General features: G+C 44.8%; 1 protein-coding gene across 1 annotated transcript in view; it reads right to left on the bottom strand.

The window, feature by feature from the left end:
* CIMIP7 (ciliary microtubule inner protein 7) overlaps positions 1 to 14510 on the bottom strand; it is a gene marked incomplete at its 3' end in the record, with an annotated part of 62910 nt that extends 48400 nt beyond the window's left edge. Inside the window, exon 1 of the mRNA XM_082265981.1 lies at positions 14406 to 14510. Coding sequence (XP_082122107.1) covers positions 14406 to 14432 — 27 coding nt within the window. The 5' untranslated portion in view covers positions 14433 to 14510. The remainder of the gene's footprint in view (positions 1 to 14405) is intronic.
* Between the last annotated feature and the right edge of the window lie 1761 nt (positions 14511 to 16271).

The raw sequence follows: 16271 nt of genomic DNA, 5'->3' as shown, positions 1-16271 counted from the left end.
AACAAAAATTAAAAAAAATCGAATTTCTGCTAAATTTTTTTGGTAAAAAAATCCCAATAAGCGAATATCAATGTGCAAAAGTTATAATGTTAATTATAAAGCCACTTTTGCCAATAAGAAAATTTATATTAGCTAAAATAAGTGCAGTGTGAATAATTGAGTAGTTAAACTGTGAGTGGAAAAAACCTCAGGAGTGATTACGTTGTGCGGTAAACAGCGCTAGCTCTCCAAAAATAATCAAGTATCCCCTAAAAAACACAAATTTGCAATATACAGATAATATCCAAAATGCTAAAAAAGTTATATATATTAAGTGCTAGTGCAGAAAAAAAAAGAAAGGAATGAAGTGACTCCTAAAGACCCAGTGCACTGACACAGAGACTATCCTAATAATAAAGATAGTGGCACCCTCCATGAAAGTTGTTGGAAAAATTCCCACTCACCGTCACCAGACGGTGTTAATCCTTATTACCATCTGGCAAGGGGATCAAATAAAGCTTTAGTGGTCCGTGATCAAGATGCAGGATTCAGGCAGTCCTCCCGATCACTTTCCTCTAGAGCAGGGGTGTCAAACTCAATTTCATCGTGGGCCGCATCAGCATTATGGTTGCCCTCAAAGGGACGGTTATATCTGTAAGATTAGATGTCCAGAGCACCCCACGTCTTCTTACATGAGATGTCAAGCGCCCAACCACCATCAGAAGTCAAGAGTCATCTACCCTTCCTTACATCGCAGTGCACCCCCCTTACCTTGTGCTGCTGCCAGGAAGAAGATGCAGGTGGATCTGGGAAGAAGTGCAGGGTCTGGAGGAGAACCAGAGGAGGACTGGAGTCAGCTTCCAGAGTCTGGTGAATGCTGAGACCAGGGTAGGTAGAGGCAAGGTGATGTTGCAGCTGCACAGAGAGGTGCAGGATCTGGCAAAGGAGTTCTGTTCTCTGCTGTCGACTACTGAGACAAGGTGGGGGCAGAGACAAGGGGGGTGCCAGAGCTGCAGGAGAGGTGTGAGGGCCACATGAAATGGCATGGGGGGCCGCATTCGGCCCGCAGGCCTTGTGTTTGACACCTGTGCTCTAGAGGGTGAAGAGTTCCCAGTCTGATCCCGGGGAGAGGACACAGAAGCAAAAAACAGCCTCCTCATAGCGTAGAAATGTACAAAAAAAATCTTTATTATAAACCCCTTATTAGGGCCAGTAATAAGAAAAAAAAGTTAAAAACAGTTAAAAAGGCACCCGTGCGGTGTCCTGCACTGTACAGTGGGAGGGATACGAGCTGATCCACCAGGTTCCGGCTTGCGTTCCAACTACCGCCAGAAGCGTTGCAACGCTCTGTACACTGCTCTACATCCTACTGACCTCTGTATACTGCCCTACATCCTACTGACCTCTGTACACTGCTCTACATCCTACTGACCTCTGTACACCGCTCTACATCCTACTGACCTCTGTATACTGCCCTACATCCTACTGACCTCTGTACACTGCTCTACATCCTACTGACCTCTGTATACTGTCCTACATCCTACTGACCTCTGTACACTGCTCTACATCCTACTGACCTCTGTACACTGCTCTACATCCTACTGACCTCTGTACACTGCCCTACATCCTACTGACCTCTGTACACTGCCCTAAATCCTACTGACCTCTGTACACTGCTCTACATCCTACTGACCTCTGTACACTGCCCTACATCCTACTGACCTCTGTACACTGCTCTACATCCTACTGACCTCTGTACACTGTCCTAAATCCTACTGACCTCTGTACACTGCTCTACATCCTACTGACCTCTGTACACTGCTCTACATCCTACTGACCTCTGTACACTGCCCTACATCCTACTGACCTCTGTACACTGCCCTACATCCTACTGACCTCTGTACACTGCTCTTCATCCTACTGACCTCTGTACACTGCTCTACATCCTACTGACCTCTGTACACTGCTCTACATCCTACTGACCTCTGTACACTGCTCTACATCCTACTGACCTGTGTACACTGCTCTACATCCTACTGACCTCTGTACACTGCCCTATATTCTACTTACCTCTGTACACTGCCCTACATACTATTGACCTCTGTACACTGCCCTACATACTATTGACCTCTGTACACTGCTCTACATCCAACTGACCCCTGTACACTGATCTACATCCTACTGACTCTTGTATACTGCTCTATACACTACTGACCTTTGTACACTGCCCTACCTACTACTTATATTGGCCATAACTTAGAGCAGACAGCCAGGATGGCATTGAGGTTAGGCCTGAAACTAGTCGAGCAAGTCAGCCTGCAGTACCAAACTTGTGGGGGTGGCCAAATATTCTTCAGAGATGAAAAACTTGTACATGAAAGTAAACGCCAACTTTTAAGGTAGACCAAATTAAAATAGGCTTCTTTTATGTTGGTCAGGGTATATCTTCCTCTCTCAAAGGTTGCCTACCCCTGATCTAGGACGATTAAAGGATTAAATGTGTGCCTAACCAGTGTTTATGTGTGTACTGTGAGCTGCTTTTACTAAGGAATGTGCAGGTTTCTTTTGAAAGGGAAACAGAAACTGGCACATCCCCGGTGACAGGACGGATCCCTGCATTGTTTAAATTGGCAGAGCTCTGTCCTGTCCTACTCCTCACTGATCAGGCATCATCCATTGGCCGGAAACCCACTCATTGGCTTGTGCTGTGACTGCTCGGAAGTGCTGGATCACGTGATAGATACATGACCTGGTACAGGAGAGACGCTTTGCCGCCGTACTCCTATGTGAGGCGGTAGGCAAGCGGTTAACATCAGTTTGAGTCACTTATGGGATCATTTAGAATTTATTGACTTGGGGCATGTGACCTGCAGTTGACCTCCTTCTGACCTGTTTCAAGTAGGTTTGCATCTCCATAGACTGTAATAAAAATGCAAAACCTATTTAAAACAAAGGCATGTTGACACAGACCTTAACCACTTAAGCCCCGGAAGATTTTACCCCCTTCCTGACCAGGGCCTATTTTGCGATTCGGCACTGCGTGACTTTAACAGACAATTGCGCGGTTGTGCAACGCTGTACCCAAACGAATTTGACGTCCTTTTTTTCCCACAAACAGAACTTTCTTTTGGTGGTATTTGATCACCTGTGCGATTTTTTATCATGCGCTATAAACAAAAAAAGAGCGTCAATTTTGCAAAAATAACAATATTTTTCAAATTTTTTTATATGAAATTCCCCCCAAAAAAATGTAAAAATCAAAATTTTTTTAACATTTTCGGCCAATTTGTTTTATGCTACATATGTCTGGTAAAAAAAAAAAAATCACAAAAAGCGTATTTTGATTGGTTTGCGCAAAAGTTATCGCGTCTACTAACAAAGGGAAAGATTTTTGTCATTTTTGTTGTTTTTTTTTAACGCGTAATGGCGGCGATCTGCGATTTTTTTTGCGGTACTGCGACATTGCGGCGGACAGATCGGACCCTTGACTGACATTTTTGACACTTTTGGGGTTACCAGTGACATTTCTACAGTAATCAGTGCTATAAATATGCACTGTTACTGTAAAATTACACTGGCAGTGAAGGGGTTAACTTTTTTTTGAGAGGGAGGGGTTATGTGTGTCCCTAGGGGCGTGATTCTAACTGTGATTGGCTGTGGCTTGAGGTGTATGAATAGTGATCAACGGTCCTACATAGTAGAACCGTATGATCACCATTCATACACAGGGGAGAATGACAGGCGGCTTGTTTACATTAGCCGCCTGCCTTTCTCCCTCTGCACCGACGATCGCCGAATGACCGGCGGACATCGGGTCCGCCGGTCACACGCGCGTGGGGGGTCCGTGACCACTCGGGAGCGGGAGCGCGCCTCCGGGGACGCGCGCTCGCTCCCTAGACCCTCACAGGCTAGCGACGTAGTACTACGTCGCTCTGCTTGTGAGGGGCTGACCGCCGCAGTAAATAGCCATGCGGCGGTCGGCAAGTGGTTAACGTGGTTCTCAAGTGATGCAAATGTTCACATTTATGCACTAGTCCTTGTTAATGCAACAATCTTTACATTGGAATATGCAATGCACATGCAACCTCGACATGCAGTATCTGGTTCTTATTTTAAGACCCTTGTTTACATGTTGTATAAAATACAGATACAACACAAATTTAATGTGGAAGATAGGAAATGTTTAATCTTGCACATTGCTGCATCTATTAGGAAAAAACTGGGATACATTTGACTTGTATTTCAATAGATACTTCTTAATCATCTGCATAAAACATTGTTATTTATATATTATGCTCTAGTTAACCTTGAGCCACCGGAATTACACCATGAATTATGTATCATAATCTTCTTTGGGAATTAAAGCTGCGACTTGCGTTATACTGGGGGGGTTCTAATAATAATTTTGTAAAACATTAATGAACAATGGTTGCCCAGAGGCTTCAAGCTGTTTGCTTCAGACATGAACCGGCTCCTAGGGATGATCCAAAGGGCGATTTCGGTTTATGGTGAAAAATATGGTTTTGTCTGGAAGCTGAGGGCAAAAATTCAGATGTTACAATCCGATTTCTTAATTAAACTAGACATATTATTTGGAACAAATGAATAGAGGATGTTAAAATTACTTCTTAACAGTAGTTTGCTGTTCAGCCATTCTGAAGGCTACACTTACACTATATTGCCAAAAGTATTGGGACAACCCTCCAAATAGTGGATTCAGGTGTTCCAATCACCTCCATGCAGGGCCGGTGCTAGACTATTTTACGCCCTAGGCAAGACCAGATACTTGCGCCCCCCCCCCCCAAAAAAAAGGGAAGGGGTTAAAAACTCCTCTATGTCATACCCAGTAAGCCTGATCTGATGGTTCCTCCATGTTATGCTGTCATACCCAGTGACCCCCATATTCCTCCATGTCACACCCGGGGACCCTAATGTCCCTCCATGTCACACCCAGGGACTTTGATGTTTTTCCATGTCACACCCTGGGACCCCAATATTCCTCCATGTCATGCTGTCATATCCACTGACCCTGATGTTCCTCCATGTCACACCCAGGGACCCCCGTATTCCTCAATCTCATGCTGTCATATCCAGTGACCCCAATGTTTCTCTATGTCAGACCCTGATGTTCCTCCATGTCACACCTGGGGACCCTGATGTTCCTCCATGTCACACCTGGGGACCCTGATGTTCCTCTGTGTCACACTTGGGGACCCCAATCTCCCATGGCACACCCAGGGACCCCAATTCCTCATGGCACACCTGGTGACCCCAAACCCCTGTTACACCCGGTGACCCCTATCCCCCATGTCACACCTGGTGACTCCGATTCTCCATGGCACACCTGGTGACCCCGATTCCCTTTCATACCAGGGATGCTCCATGTAACACCCAGGGGCCCCGATCCTCTGATCTGGGGACACTCACTGGACGGTATGAAGAGAGTGGCCCGCTCTCTGCCCTCCCTCACTGTGATCCTGCTGATTCCTTCTCCGAAGACGCTCCTCTCCTGGACCAAAGTGCTCACCACAGCTCCAACCGGCTCCTGGTGGAGGGAAAAGCAGCAGTCAGAGAGCTCCGCATATCCTTCATCACCAACCTCCTCAGACCATTCCAGTGCCCCATCGCTTCTGCCCCAGTAAAGGTTCTGCCCTACAGTGCCAAGCTCTGGCTCAGGTTCAGCTTTCCTCTGCTCCCTGTTTAATACCGAGCCACGGAAATGAACAACTGCCTACCAACTCAGTGCAGAGAGTCTCTTCCTGCCTGGGGTTAAGGCCACTCAGCTCCAGCCAAAGAGGATCATCATGGGAGGCAGCACTCTGGTGGGCTCCTTTCCTGCCTCTTGGGGCCCCTCCAACAGTGGTGGAAAGCCAGGACCTGGTAGTTCCGCCACTGCCCAAGACACCTGGCATCTTCCTCTGTCCCTTTTTCCTCCCCCACCGCCACCCTTCCCCTCAGCTCACAATAATCATTCATGATGGAGAGAGAGTGCCGACTCGTGGCTGCGCCCCTAAGTGGCAATGCGCCCTAGGCGGCTGCCTAGTTTGCCTAGTGGAAGCACCGGCCCTGCCACCATGGCCACAGTTGTAAAAAAACAAGCAACAGGCATGCAGACTGCTTCTATAAACAGTTTTGAAAGAATGGGTCACTCTCAGGAGCTCACTGAATTCAACCATGGTACCTTGATAGGTTGCCACCTGTGCATTAAGTCCTTCCTGAAATTTTCTTGCTACTAAATATTCCACGGTCAACTGTTAGTGGTATTATAACAAAGTGGAAGCAACTGGTAAGAAACTCAGCCACGAAGTGGTAGGCTACGTAAAATGACAGAGCGGGATCAGCACATGCTGAAGCCCACAGTGCACAGAAGTCGCCAACTGTCTGCAGAGTCAATAGCTTCGGCCCTCCAAACCTTGTGTGGCCTTCAGATTAGCACACAAACAGTGCATAGAGAGCTTCATGGAATGGGTTTCCATGGCCGAGCAGCGCCATCCAAGCCTTACATCACCGAGTACAATGCAAAGTGTCAGATGCAGTGGTGTAAAGCACGCCGCAACTGGACTCTAAGGTAGTGGAGACGTGTTCTCTGAAGTGACAAATTACGATTCTCTGTCTGGCAATCTGATGGATGTGTCTGGGTTTGGCGATTGCCAGGTGAAAGGTACTTGTCTTATTGCATTGTGCCAAGTGTAAAGTTTGGTGCAGGGGGAATATGGTGTGGGAATGTTTTTTAAGGGTTGGGCTTGGCCCCTTAGTTCCAGTGAAGGGAACTCTTAAGGCATCAGTATACCAAGACATTTTGAACAATTTCATGCTCCCAACTTTGTGGCAAGAGTTTGGGGATGGCCCCTTCCTGTTCCAACATGACCGCGCACCAGTGCACAAAGCAAGGTCCATAAAGGCATGAATAAGCGAGTTTGGGGTGGAGGAACTTGACTGGCCTGCACAGAGTCCTGACCTCAACCTGATAGCACACCTTTGGGATGAATTGTTTGTGCAACATGACTGCACACCAGTGCACAAAAATAAGGTCCATAAAGACATGGATGAGCCAGTTTGGGGTGGAGGAACTTGACTAGCCTGAACGGAGTCCTGACCTCAACCTGATAGCACACCTTTGGGATGAATTAGAATGGAGACTGTAAGCCAGGCCTTCTCATTCAACATCAGTACCTGACCTTCTGGAAGAATGGTCAAACATTCCCAAAGAGACACTCCTAAACCTTGTGGACAGCCTTTACAGAAGAGTTGAAGCTGGTATAGCTGTAAAGGGTGGGACAACTCAATATTGAACTCTACAGACTAAGACTGGGATGCCATTAAAGTTCATGTGCGTGTAAGGCAGGTGTCCCAAAACTTTTGGCAATATAGTGTATAATAGAGCTATATTCCAGGGAGATTATAAAACTATCCTTACAATGGAGGTAAATCAGGGTCGGCAAATCCCAGGCGCCGGGTCGCCATGGCAAAAATAAATTGCGTCCTGGTGCCTGAGCTGCCACCGAAATGCTTCCACACACCCCGCGTGCGTCCCCCTGCTATTTATCCCAGGCACCACTTGTCCATCCGACGGATTCTAGCTCTCACGTGCACCTCACCCCCCAAGGATGGGGAACCGCCACCATGATGTTGTGCTTTTAATTGTATAATCAATAAATAGACATTTTTTATAATACCGCTGTGCCTATAAAGTCCAAGCAATTTTTTCTATCTTTGGGCAAAGAAACATTTATATTGGAAGAAGGATATAGGCACTCTTAACTAGGTCTTCCAGCTTCAGGTTCCTGAGGTCCCTAAACAATGACTACTGGGTATATTAGATAGCCTTCCAGTTGAGGATACATCCAAGCAAGCTAGTGCTAGAGCCCTTTTTCAGGCCCGCAAACTAATTCTGAGGCGCTGGAGGTCTACAGACCCTCCCACAGTGCAGGAATGGATTACTCAAATGGGTGACACCATCCGACTTGAAAAGTCTATTTACCAACACCATGGATGTACAGGGAAGTTTGACAAATGATGGTCCCCCCTGGTTAGATGTCCCAGTTTAGGATTAGGGATGATCAAACTTTTGAAAAGTTCGGTTTGACCAGAACACCCGAACTTCCCAAAAGTTCGGCCCGGATTTCAGAACCCCATTAAAATCAATGGGACCCGAACTTCGGTAATCAAAAAACACCATTTTGAAGCCCTACAACCAAATAAATGCCCCTAAAAAGTGCCTAGGGTTCTGGGTCATGCCCCAGGAACTATCACACAAAAAAAAGTTCTTAAAAATTGTCATTTTTGATAGAGAGCCAATTATTGAAAAAAATTTTAAAAAAAAATTAGATTTTTTGATATTGACTTTGGATTTAGTGTCTGGGGGGGGGGGGTCTAAAAGGTGTGCCTGTGAAGTTTCAGCTCTGTAGCATGTCCAGAACCAGAAAAAAAAAAAGATTGTTTGTATTATGTCACTTATAGAACAGGGATATGGCTCCGCTATTTTCACACCTTGCCGGTTTAGTATCAAGTGTTTTTTTGGGCATTTTTTGGGGGTTATTGGAGGCAGGCATAACATCAGAACTTCTGTGCAGGGGTTTATATACACACACACTTATATGTATATATACCCATACACGTATATAGGTGTGAAAGTAGCAGAACACTATACCACTATATTTTACCCCAAAAAAATGCCCAAAAAAACGCCTGCTGCAAAAACACACCTGGGCGTTTTTTTTTTGGCGCAGGCGTTTTTTTTGGGCATTTTTTTGGGTTCTTTGGAAGCAGGCAAAACATCTGAACTTCTGTATAGGGGTATATATATATACACACACAGTTATATGTATTTTACACTTACACATATATAGCTGTGATAGGAGCGGAGACATATTGGTGTTAATTATTTAATTAGCGCAAGTATAGTGTTCTGCTCCTTTCACACCTATATATGTGCAGGTGTATATATACATACTTGGGTGTGTATATATACCCCCTATACACAAGTTCAGATGTCATGCCTGACTCCAAACTTGTCCTCAAAAAATCCCTATAAACGCCTGCAGCCAAAAAGCAGGCTGACCGGTGAGAAGCCATATCGCTGCTCTGAAAGTGACCTAAGAGAAACAATCTTTTCTCTATAGCAGTCACCCTGATATGGAAGGGTTTGGTCACCCTGCCATAGCAGTCAGAGTCAGTCCACCCTACACTACATTACGGTCACCCTGGCACTTAACACTTTCCCTACAGTAACTAAATTTTTGCATCTAACTAAAGTAGAAAATAGCACCCTATCTACACTAGATATCCCTTTCCTCACACTAATAAATGCTAAATGACACTTTTGAAGCAAAACAGAACTGCTTCCACTCTCTTCCATGTCCCTGTATTACAATGCTAGGAATTTGGCGGGGGCTATCTTATATACTGGGGGGGCGTATTCACTAATGATTGGCCTAGGGACCACCTAGTCACTCCAATCACATTCCTAGCATTCTCCTGCCCCCTCAATTGGCTTTTACTAATGGTTCTGGTCCAATCACTGGCTTTTAAAGCCCATTCCTGTCCCATTGCATTTTGGTCGGTTCTGGTTGTTGAATTCCGAACTTTTTCAGCAAAAAGTTCTAAATTCGGCCGAACCTCGAACAGCCAATGTTCGGGTCGAACCAATGGTCGACCCGAACCGTTCAATCATCCCTAGTGAGGATGCTGTATTATGTATTAAGAGGTTCCATAGAAATGACTTTGGAGTGATACCTTTATTTTTATTAATAAGAGACAATTCGTATTTACACGTATGATGAACACAAATACAGTCAGGTCCGTAAATATTGGGACATCAACACAATTTGAATCTTTTTGGCTCTATACACCACCACAATGGATTTTAAATGAAACAAACAAGATGTACTTTAACTGCAGACTTTCAGCTTTAATTTGAGGGTATTTACATCCAAATCAGGTGAAAGGTGTAGGAATTACAACAGTTTGTATATGTGCCTCCCACTTTTTAAGGGACCAAAAGTAATGGGACAATTGGCTGCTCAGCTGTTCCATGGCCAGGTGTGTGTTATTCCTTCATTATCCCATTTACAACGAGCAGATAAAAGGTCCAGAGTTCATTTCAAGTGTGCTATTTGCATTTGGAATCTGTTGCTGTCAACTCTCAATATGTAATCCAAAGAGCTGTCACTATCAGTGAAGCAAGCCATCATTAGGCTGAAAAAACAAAATAAACCCATCAGAGAGATAGCAAAAACATTAGGTGTGGCCAAATCAACTGTTTGGAACATCCTTAAAAAGAAAGAACGCATCGGTGAGCTCAGCAACACCAAAAGACACGGAAGACCACGGAAAGCAACTGTGGTGGATAACCAAAGAATTATTTCCCTGGTGAAGAAAACACCCTTCACAGCAGTTGGCCAGATCAAGAACACTCTCCAGGAGGTAGGTGTATGTGTGTCAAAGTCAACAATCAAGAGAAGACTTCACCAGAGTGAATACAGAGGGTTCACCACAAGATGTAAACCATTGGTGAGCCTCAAAAACAGGAAGGCCAGATTAGAGTTTGCCAAACAAGATCTAAAAAAGCCTTCACAGTTCTGGAACAACATCCTATGGAAAGATGAGACCAAGATCAACTTGTACCAGAGTGATGGGAAGAGAAGAGTATGGAGAAGGAAAGGAACTGCTCATGATCCAAAGCATACCACCTCATCAGTGAAGCATGGTGGTGGTAGTGTCATGGCGTGGGCATGTATGGCTGCCAATGGAACTGGTTCTCTTGTATTTATTAATGATGTGACTGCTGACAATAGCAGCAGGATGAATTCTGAAGTGTTTCGGGCAATATTATCTGCTCATATTCAGCCAAATGCTTCAGAACTCATTGGACGGCGCTTCACAGTGCAGATGGACAATGACCCGAAGCATACTGCAAAAGCAACAAAAAAAGTTTTTTAAGGGAAAGAAGTGGAATGTTATGCAATGGCCAAGTCAATCACCTGACCTGAATCCAATTGAGCATGCATTTCACTTGCGGAAGACAAAACTGAAGGGAAAATGCCCCAAGAACAAGCAGGAACTGAAGACAGTTGCAGTAGAGGCCTAGCAGAGCATCACCAGGGATGAAACCCAGCGTCTGGTGATGTCTATGCATTCCAGACTTCAGGCTGTAATTGACTGCAAAGGATTTGCAACCAAGTATTAAAAAGTGAAAGTTTGATTTATGATTGGTAATCTGTACCATTACTTTTGGTCCCTTAAAAAGTGGGAGGCACATATACAAACTGTTGTAATTCCTACACCGGTCACCTGATTTGGATGTAAATATCCTCAAATTAAAGCTGAAAGTCTGCAGTTAAAGCACATCGTGTTTGTTTCATTTAAAATCCATTGTGGTGGTGTATAGAGCCAAAAAGATTAGAATTGTGTTGATGTCCCAATATTTATGGACCTGACTGTATATGTAGATTGGTGCCCATTGCCTTAAAAGTGCGGATGCGGGTACCTACAGTCTTTGTATACCTGGCTCTGGACTTAGTATGTTTTATTTCTTCTGCTCAAAAAAATTATTTCTTAGAGATAAAAAAAAAAAAAAAAATACAGGGTTTCTTGGATCCCTAGGGCTTCCTCAGAGTTTCCTTAGGGTTTCATAAGCTGTGGCTAATTGACCTCCAATTTGATGGTGCCTACTTAGTCCAACACCAATATCTTATATACTCTAAGCCAGGGTTTCTCAACCAGGGTTCCTCCTGAGGTTGCTAAGGGTTCCTTGAGCAATGAGCAATTCCAATGACACCATTTTTCCTTTTACCTGTAAGGGGGGTAATTCTTCCCAATGATGACAAGAGTAAGGAGCATTCTTCCCACTGACTGTCACACTAATGCATGAGTTTTAGATTTTTAGTTTTCAGCAGGGGTTCCCCGAGACCAGAAATTTATTTCAAGGGTTCCTCTGTGTTGAAAAGGTTGAGAAAGGCTGCTCTAAACTTTGAACTGATACTAAAGGATTTTTTTTTTCAATAACAAACATGTTATGCTTACCTGCTCTGTGTAATGGTTTTGCACAGAGCAGCCCAGATCCTCCTCTTCTCGGGTCCCCCCGCCCCTGTTGAGTGCCCCCACCCATAGCAAGCTGTTTCCTAGGGGGGCAATCATGTGTGCTGTCTCCCGAACCTGTGTATCCACAGACACACAGAATGAGGGCTCTGCCCCACTCCCTGCTCTCTCCTCACTGGCTGTGATTGACAGCGGCTGTGCCTGAGCCAATGAGGAGGGAGAGAGCCAGGAGAGCGACCGCTCTCATGCACATCGCTGGATCGAGATTGGACTCATACTTAACGTATTTTGAGGGGCTGGGTGGGGGAGCGGCACACAGAAGGTTTTTCACCTTCATGCATTGAATGCATAAAGCTAAAAAACCTTCAGCCTGTAGAACCACTTTAATCTTAATAGGAAATGGAGACTCACGCCCATGTAAGACCCCATAAAGCTCTCATTGATTGCATTTTACAGAAAATTACAGCGGCTGCATACTGAAAAGGAAATATATTTGTGTGTAATTTTAGCTGGTATGGGATATTGTGGGGTGATTGATCTATGGGAGGACCTCCTTACCGCAGAGAACCTAATTTTTTAATTGGTTATGGTTTAAAAATTGTATTTTGTAATAAAATTGTATTTTTTATAATTGCTTGAGTTGATTTCTCACACCTTAAAAATCAATTTAAACATATTTCCATGTACCTAGGATGTGGTGCCATTCATCTGCCTACATATACTGTGCATTCCCCTTTAGTGTACTTGCATGTACTAGCAAAGGTACAGCTGTTCCAGAACAGGTAAGGCCGAGGATATCAAGCAATGCAAAAGAAGTGTTTAACCGGTTCCCGGCTGCCCCCTGCCTTTTTGCTGCGGCAGTGCGGCCCTCCTGCGCAAAACGATGTAGACCTACGTCGGTCGTGCACCTGCAGCTAGGAGGTGAGAGCATGCCGCCGCCGGCGCTCTTCCGCCCTCCCTCGGCAGCGGGGACTCCGATGCGCGGGGCAGGCGGCTCCGATTGCCGCCTGACACCCGCGATCGCTCCCCGCTGAGAGAGAAAAACGGTCAGCTGTTGTAAACACAGCCACCTCATCAGTGCCCATCAGTGCGGTTTATCAGTGCCCATCATTGCCACCTATCAGTACCAATAAGTGTGGTATATTATAAAGTATATATATATATATATATATATATATATATATATATAGTATTTATATAATATATAAATACTATATAATAATAATAATAATATTAGTGCCTCCTCATTAGTGCCACCTCAACAGTGTCCATCAGTGCCGCTTATCAGTGCCCATCAGTGCCGCTTATCAGTTCCACCTATCAGTGCCCATCAGTGTGGCATATTAGTGCCTCCTCATCAGTGCCACCTCATCAGTGCCCATCAGTGCGGCATATTAGATTAGAGCCACCTCATCAATTCCCATCAGTGCCGCTTATCAGTGCCACCTCATCAGTGCCCATCAGTGCTGCATATTAGTGCCTCCTCATCGGTGCCCATCAGTGCCGCTTATCAGTTCCACCTATCAGTGCCCATCAGTGTGGCATATTAGTGCCTCCTCATCAGTGCCCATCAGTGCGGCATATTAGATTAGAGCCACCTCATCAATTCCCATCAGTGCCGCTTATCAGTGCCCATCAGTGCCGCATATTAGTGCCTCCTCATCGGTGCCCATCAGTGCCGCTTATCAGAGCCACCTATCTGTGCCCATCAGTGCCGCATATTAGTGCCTCCTCATCAGTGCCACTTCATCAGTGCCCATCAGTGCCGCATATTAGTGTCTCCTCATCAGTGCCACTTCATCAGTGCCCTTCAGTGTTGTCTTATCAGTGCCCATAAGTGCCGCCTTATCAGTGCGGCCTCATCAATGCCTATCAGTGCCGCCTCATCAGCGCACATCAGCGAAGGAGAAAAATTACTTATTTACAAAATTTCCTGACACAAACTAAGAATTTCAGACTTTTTTATTTTCTTTTTTTTTGTTAGCAAAAAATAAAAAACCCAGCGGTGATTACATAAGACCAAAAGAAAGCTCTATTTGTGTGGAAAAAAATGTATATGTTTATATGGGTACATCGCTGCATGACCGCGCAATTGTCATTCAAAGTGTGACAGCGCTGAAAGCTGAACATTTCCCTGGGCGGGAAGGGGGTGAAAGTGCCCGGTATTGAAGAGGTTAAAGTATATTTTTTTTTAAAAAACTATAATGATGCCAATATTTCCTCTGCTGCGTTCCTTCTCCCACAAATAATAAAGGCACACCCCACAATTCTTTGGAAAGATATTCTAATCGGGGGGGGGATCCATGTCACATGACCTCCTCCAGAAATGAGTGTCAGTTTCATTACAGCAGAGAATTGTTTATCATAAGAAGAAGGAATTCCCTTACCCAGGATCCTGTAACTGCGACTGGCATCCCTTCCTTCCACAACCCGCATACAAATCCTTTACCTTCACGTGTGTGCGACCCAAGCAAACTTCAGCTATATTTTCTGTCTCTTGCACTGTTAATAGGTTGCCAGGGTGCTGTTGACATCGTTGCTAAGCGACCGGAAAGAAAAAGCTGAGAGCGGCTACGGAATTCCAGCCTGAAAAACAATCGCTGCTATCATTGTAAAGAATCATTTAGTGAACCTAAAAATAAAAACAAGTAACGTTACCAAAAAAATACTTAAAAAAAAAAGAAAAAACTTTCCTGTGATGTCCTGAGGATCCTCAGCCTGGTCTCTGGCTTCAAAGGGCTTTGTGTATGATTCACATACACTATAATGTCAAAAGTATTGGGACGCCTGCCTTTACACACACACATGAACTTTAACCTCTTGCCAACCGCCGCCCGACTATATACGGTGGCGGTCAGCCCCTCCCAGGCAAAGTGACGTACCGGTACGTCACTAGCCTGGGAGCGAATAGGGGGCGAGCGCGCGCCGCCGGAGGCGCACTCCCGCCCCGCTTGTACCCGACTAGGCCGACGCGTGTGACCGGCGGACCCGATGTCCGCCGGTCACTCGCGATCGTCGGGTAGAGAGGGAGAAAGGCAGGCGGCTAGTGTAAACAAGCCGCCTGTCATTCTCCCCTGTGTAAAAGCACAGATCACTCGGTCCTGCTATGTAGGACCGCTGATCTTTACTGTTACATCACAAGCCACATCCAATCACAGTTAGAATCACGCCCCTAGGGACACACTTAACCCCTCCCTCTCCAATAAAGTTAACCCCTTCCCTCCCAGTGTCATTTTTACAGTAACAGTGCATATGTATAGCACTGATTACTGTAGTAATGTCACTGGTACCCCCAAAAGTGTCAAAAATGTCAGTCAAGGGTCCGATCTGTCCGCCGCAATGTCGCAGTACCACAAAAAAATCGCAGATCGCCGCCATTACGCGTTAAAAAAAAAAAAACAACAGAAATGACAAAAATCTTTCCCTTAGTTAGTAAACGCGATAACTTTTGCGCAAACCAATCAAAATACGCTTATTGTGATTTTTTTTACCAAACATATGTAGCATAAAACAAATTGGCTGAAAATGTTAAAAAATTTTGATTTTTACATTTTTTTTGGGGAATTTCATATAAAAAAATATGTGAAAAATATTGTTATTTTTGCAAAATTGACGCTCTTTTTTTGTTTATAGCGCATGATCAAAAAATCGCACAGGTGATCAAATACCACCAAAAGAAAGCTCTGTTTGTGGGAAAAAAAGGACGTCAAATTTGTTTGGGTACAGCGTCGCACGACCGCGCAATTGTCCGTTAAAGTCACGCAGTGCCGAATCGCAAAATACCCCCTGGTCAGGAAGGGGGTAAAATCTTCCGGGGCTTAAGTGGTTAACCACTTGCCTACTGGGCACTTAAACCCCCCTTTCTGCCCAGGCCAATTCTCAGCTTCAGTGCTGTCGCACTTTGAATGACAATTGCGCGGTCATGCAACGCTGTACCCAAACATTTTGAAATTTTTTATCATTTTTTTCAAACAAATAGAGCTTTTTTTTGGTGGTATTTGATCACTACTGGGGTTTTTATTTTTTGCTGAACAAACAAGAAAATACCGAACATTTTGAAAAAAAAAAACAAAAAAAGTTTTTCATAGTTTGTTATAAAATTTTGCAAACAGGTAATTTTTCTCCTTCGTTGATGTGTGCTGATGAGGCAGCACTGATGGGCCCTGATAAGCTGCACTGATGGGCCCTGATAAGCTGCACTGATGGGCCCTGATAAGCTGCACTGTTGGGCAGTGATAGGTGGCCCTGTTGGG

This window comes from Pelophylax lessonae (genome assembly GCF_965119305.1).
Source record: "Pelophylax lessonae genome assembly, chromosome: 8".
In the NCBI taxonomy this organism is placed as follows: domain Eukaryota; kingdom Metazoa; phylum Chordata; class Amphibia; order Anura; family Ranidae; genus Pelophylax; species Pelophylax lessonae.
This window is presented reverse-complemented; position numbering and strand designations above follow the sequence as displayed.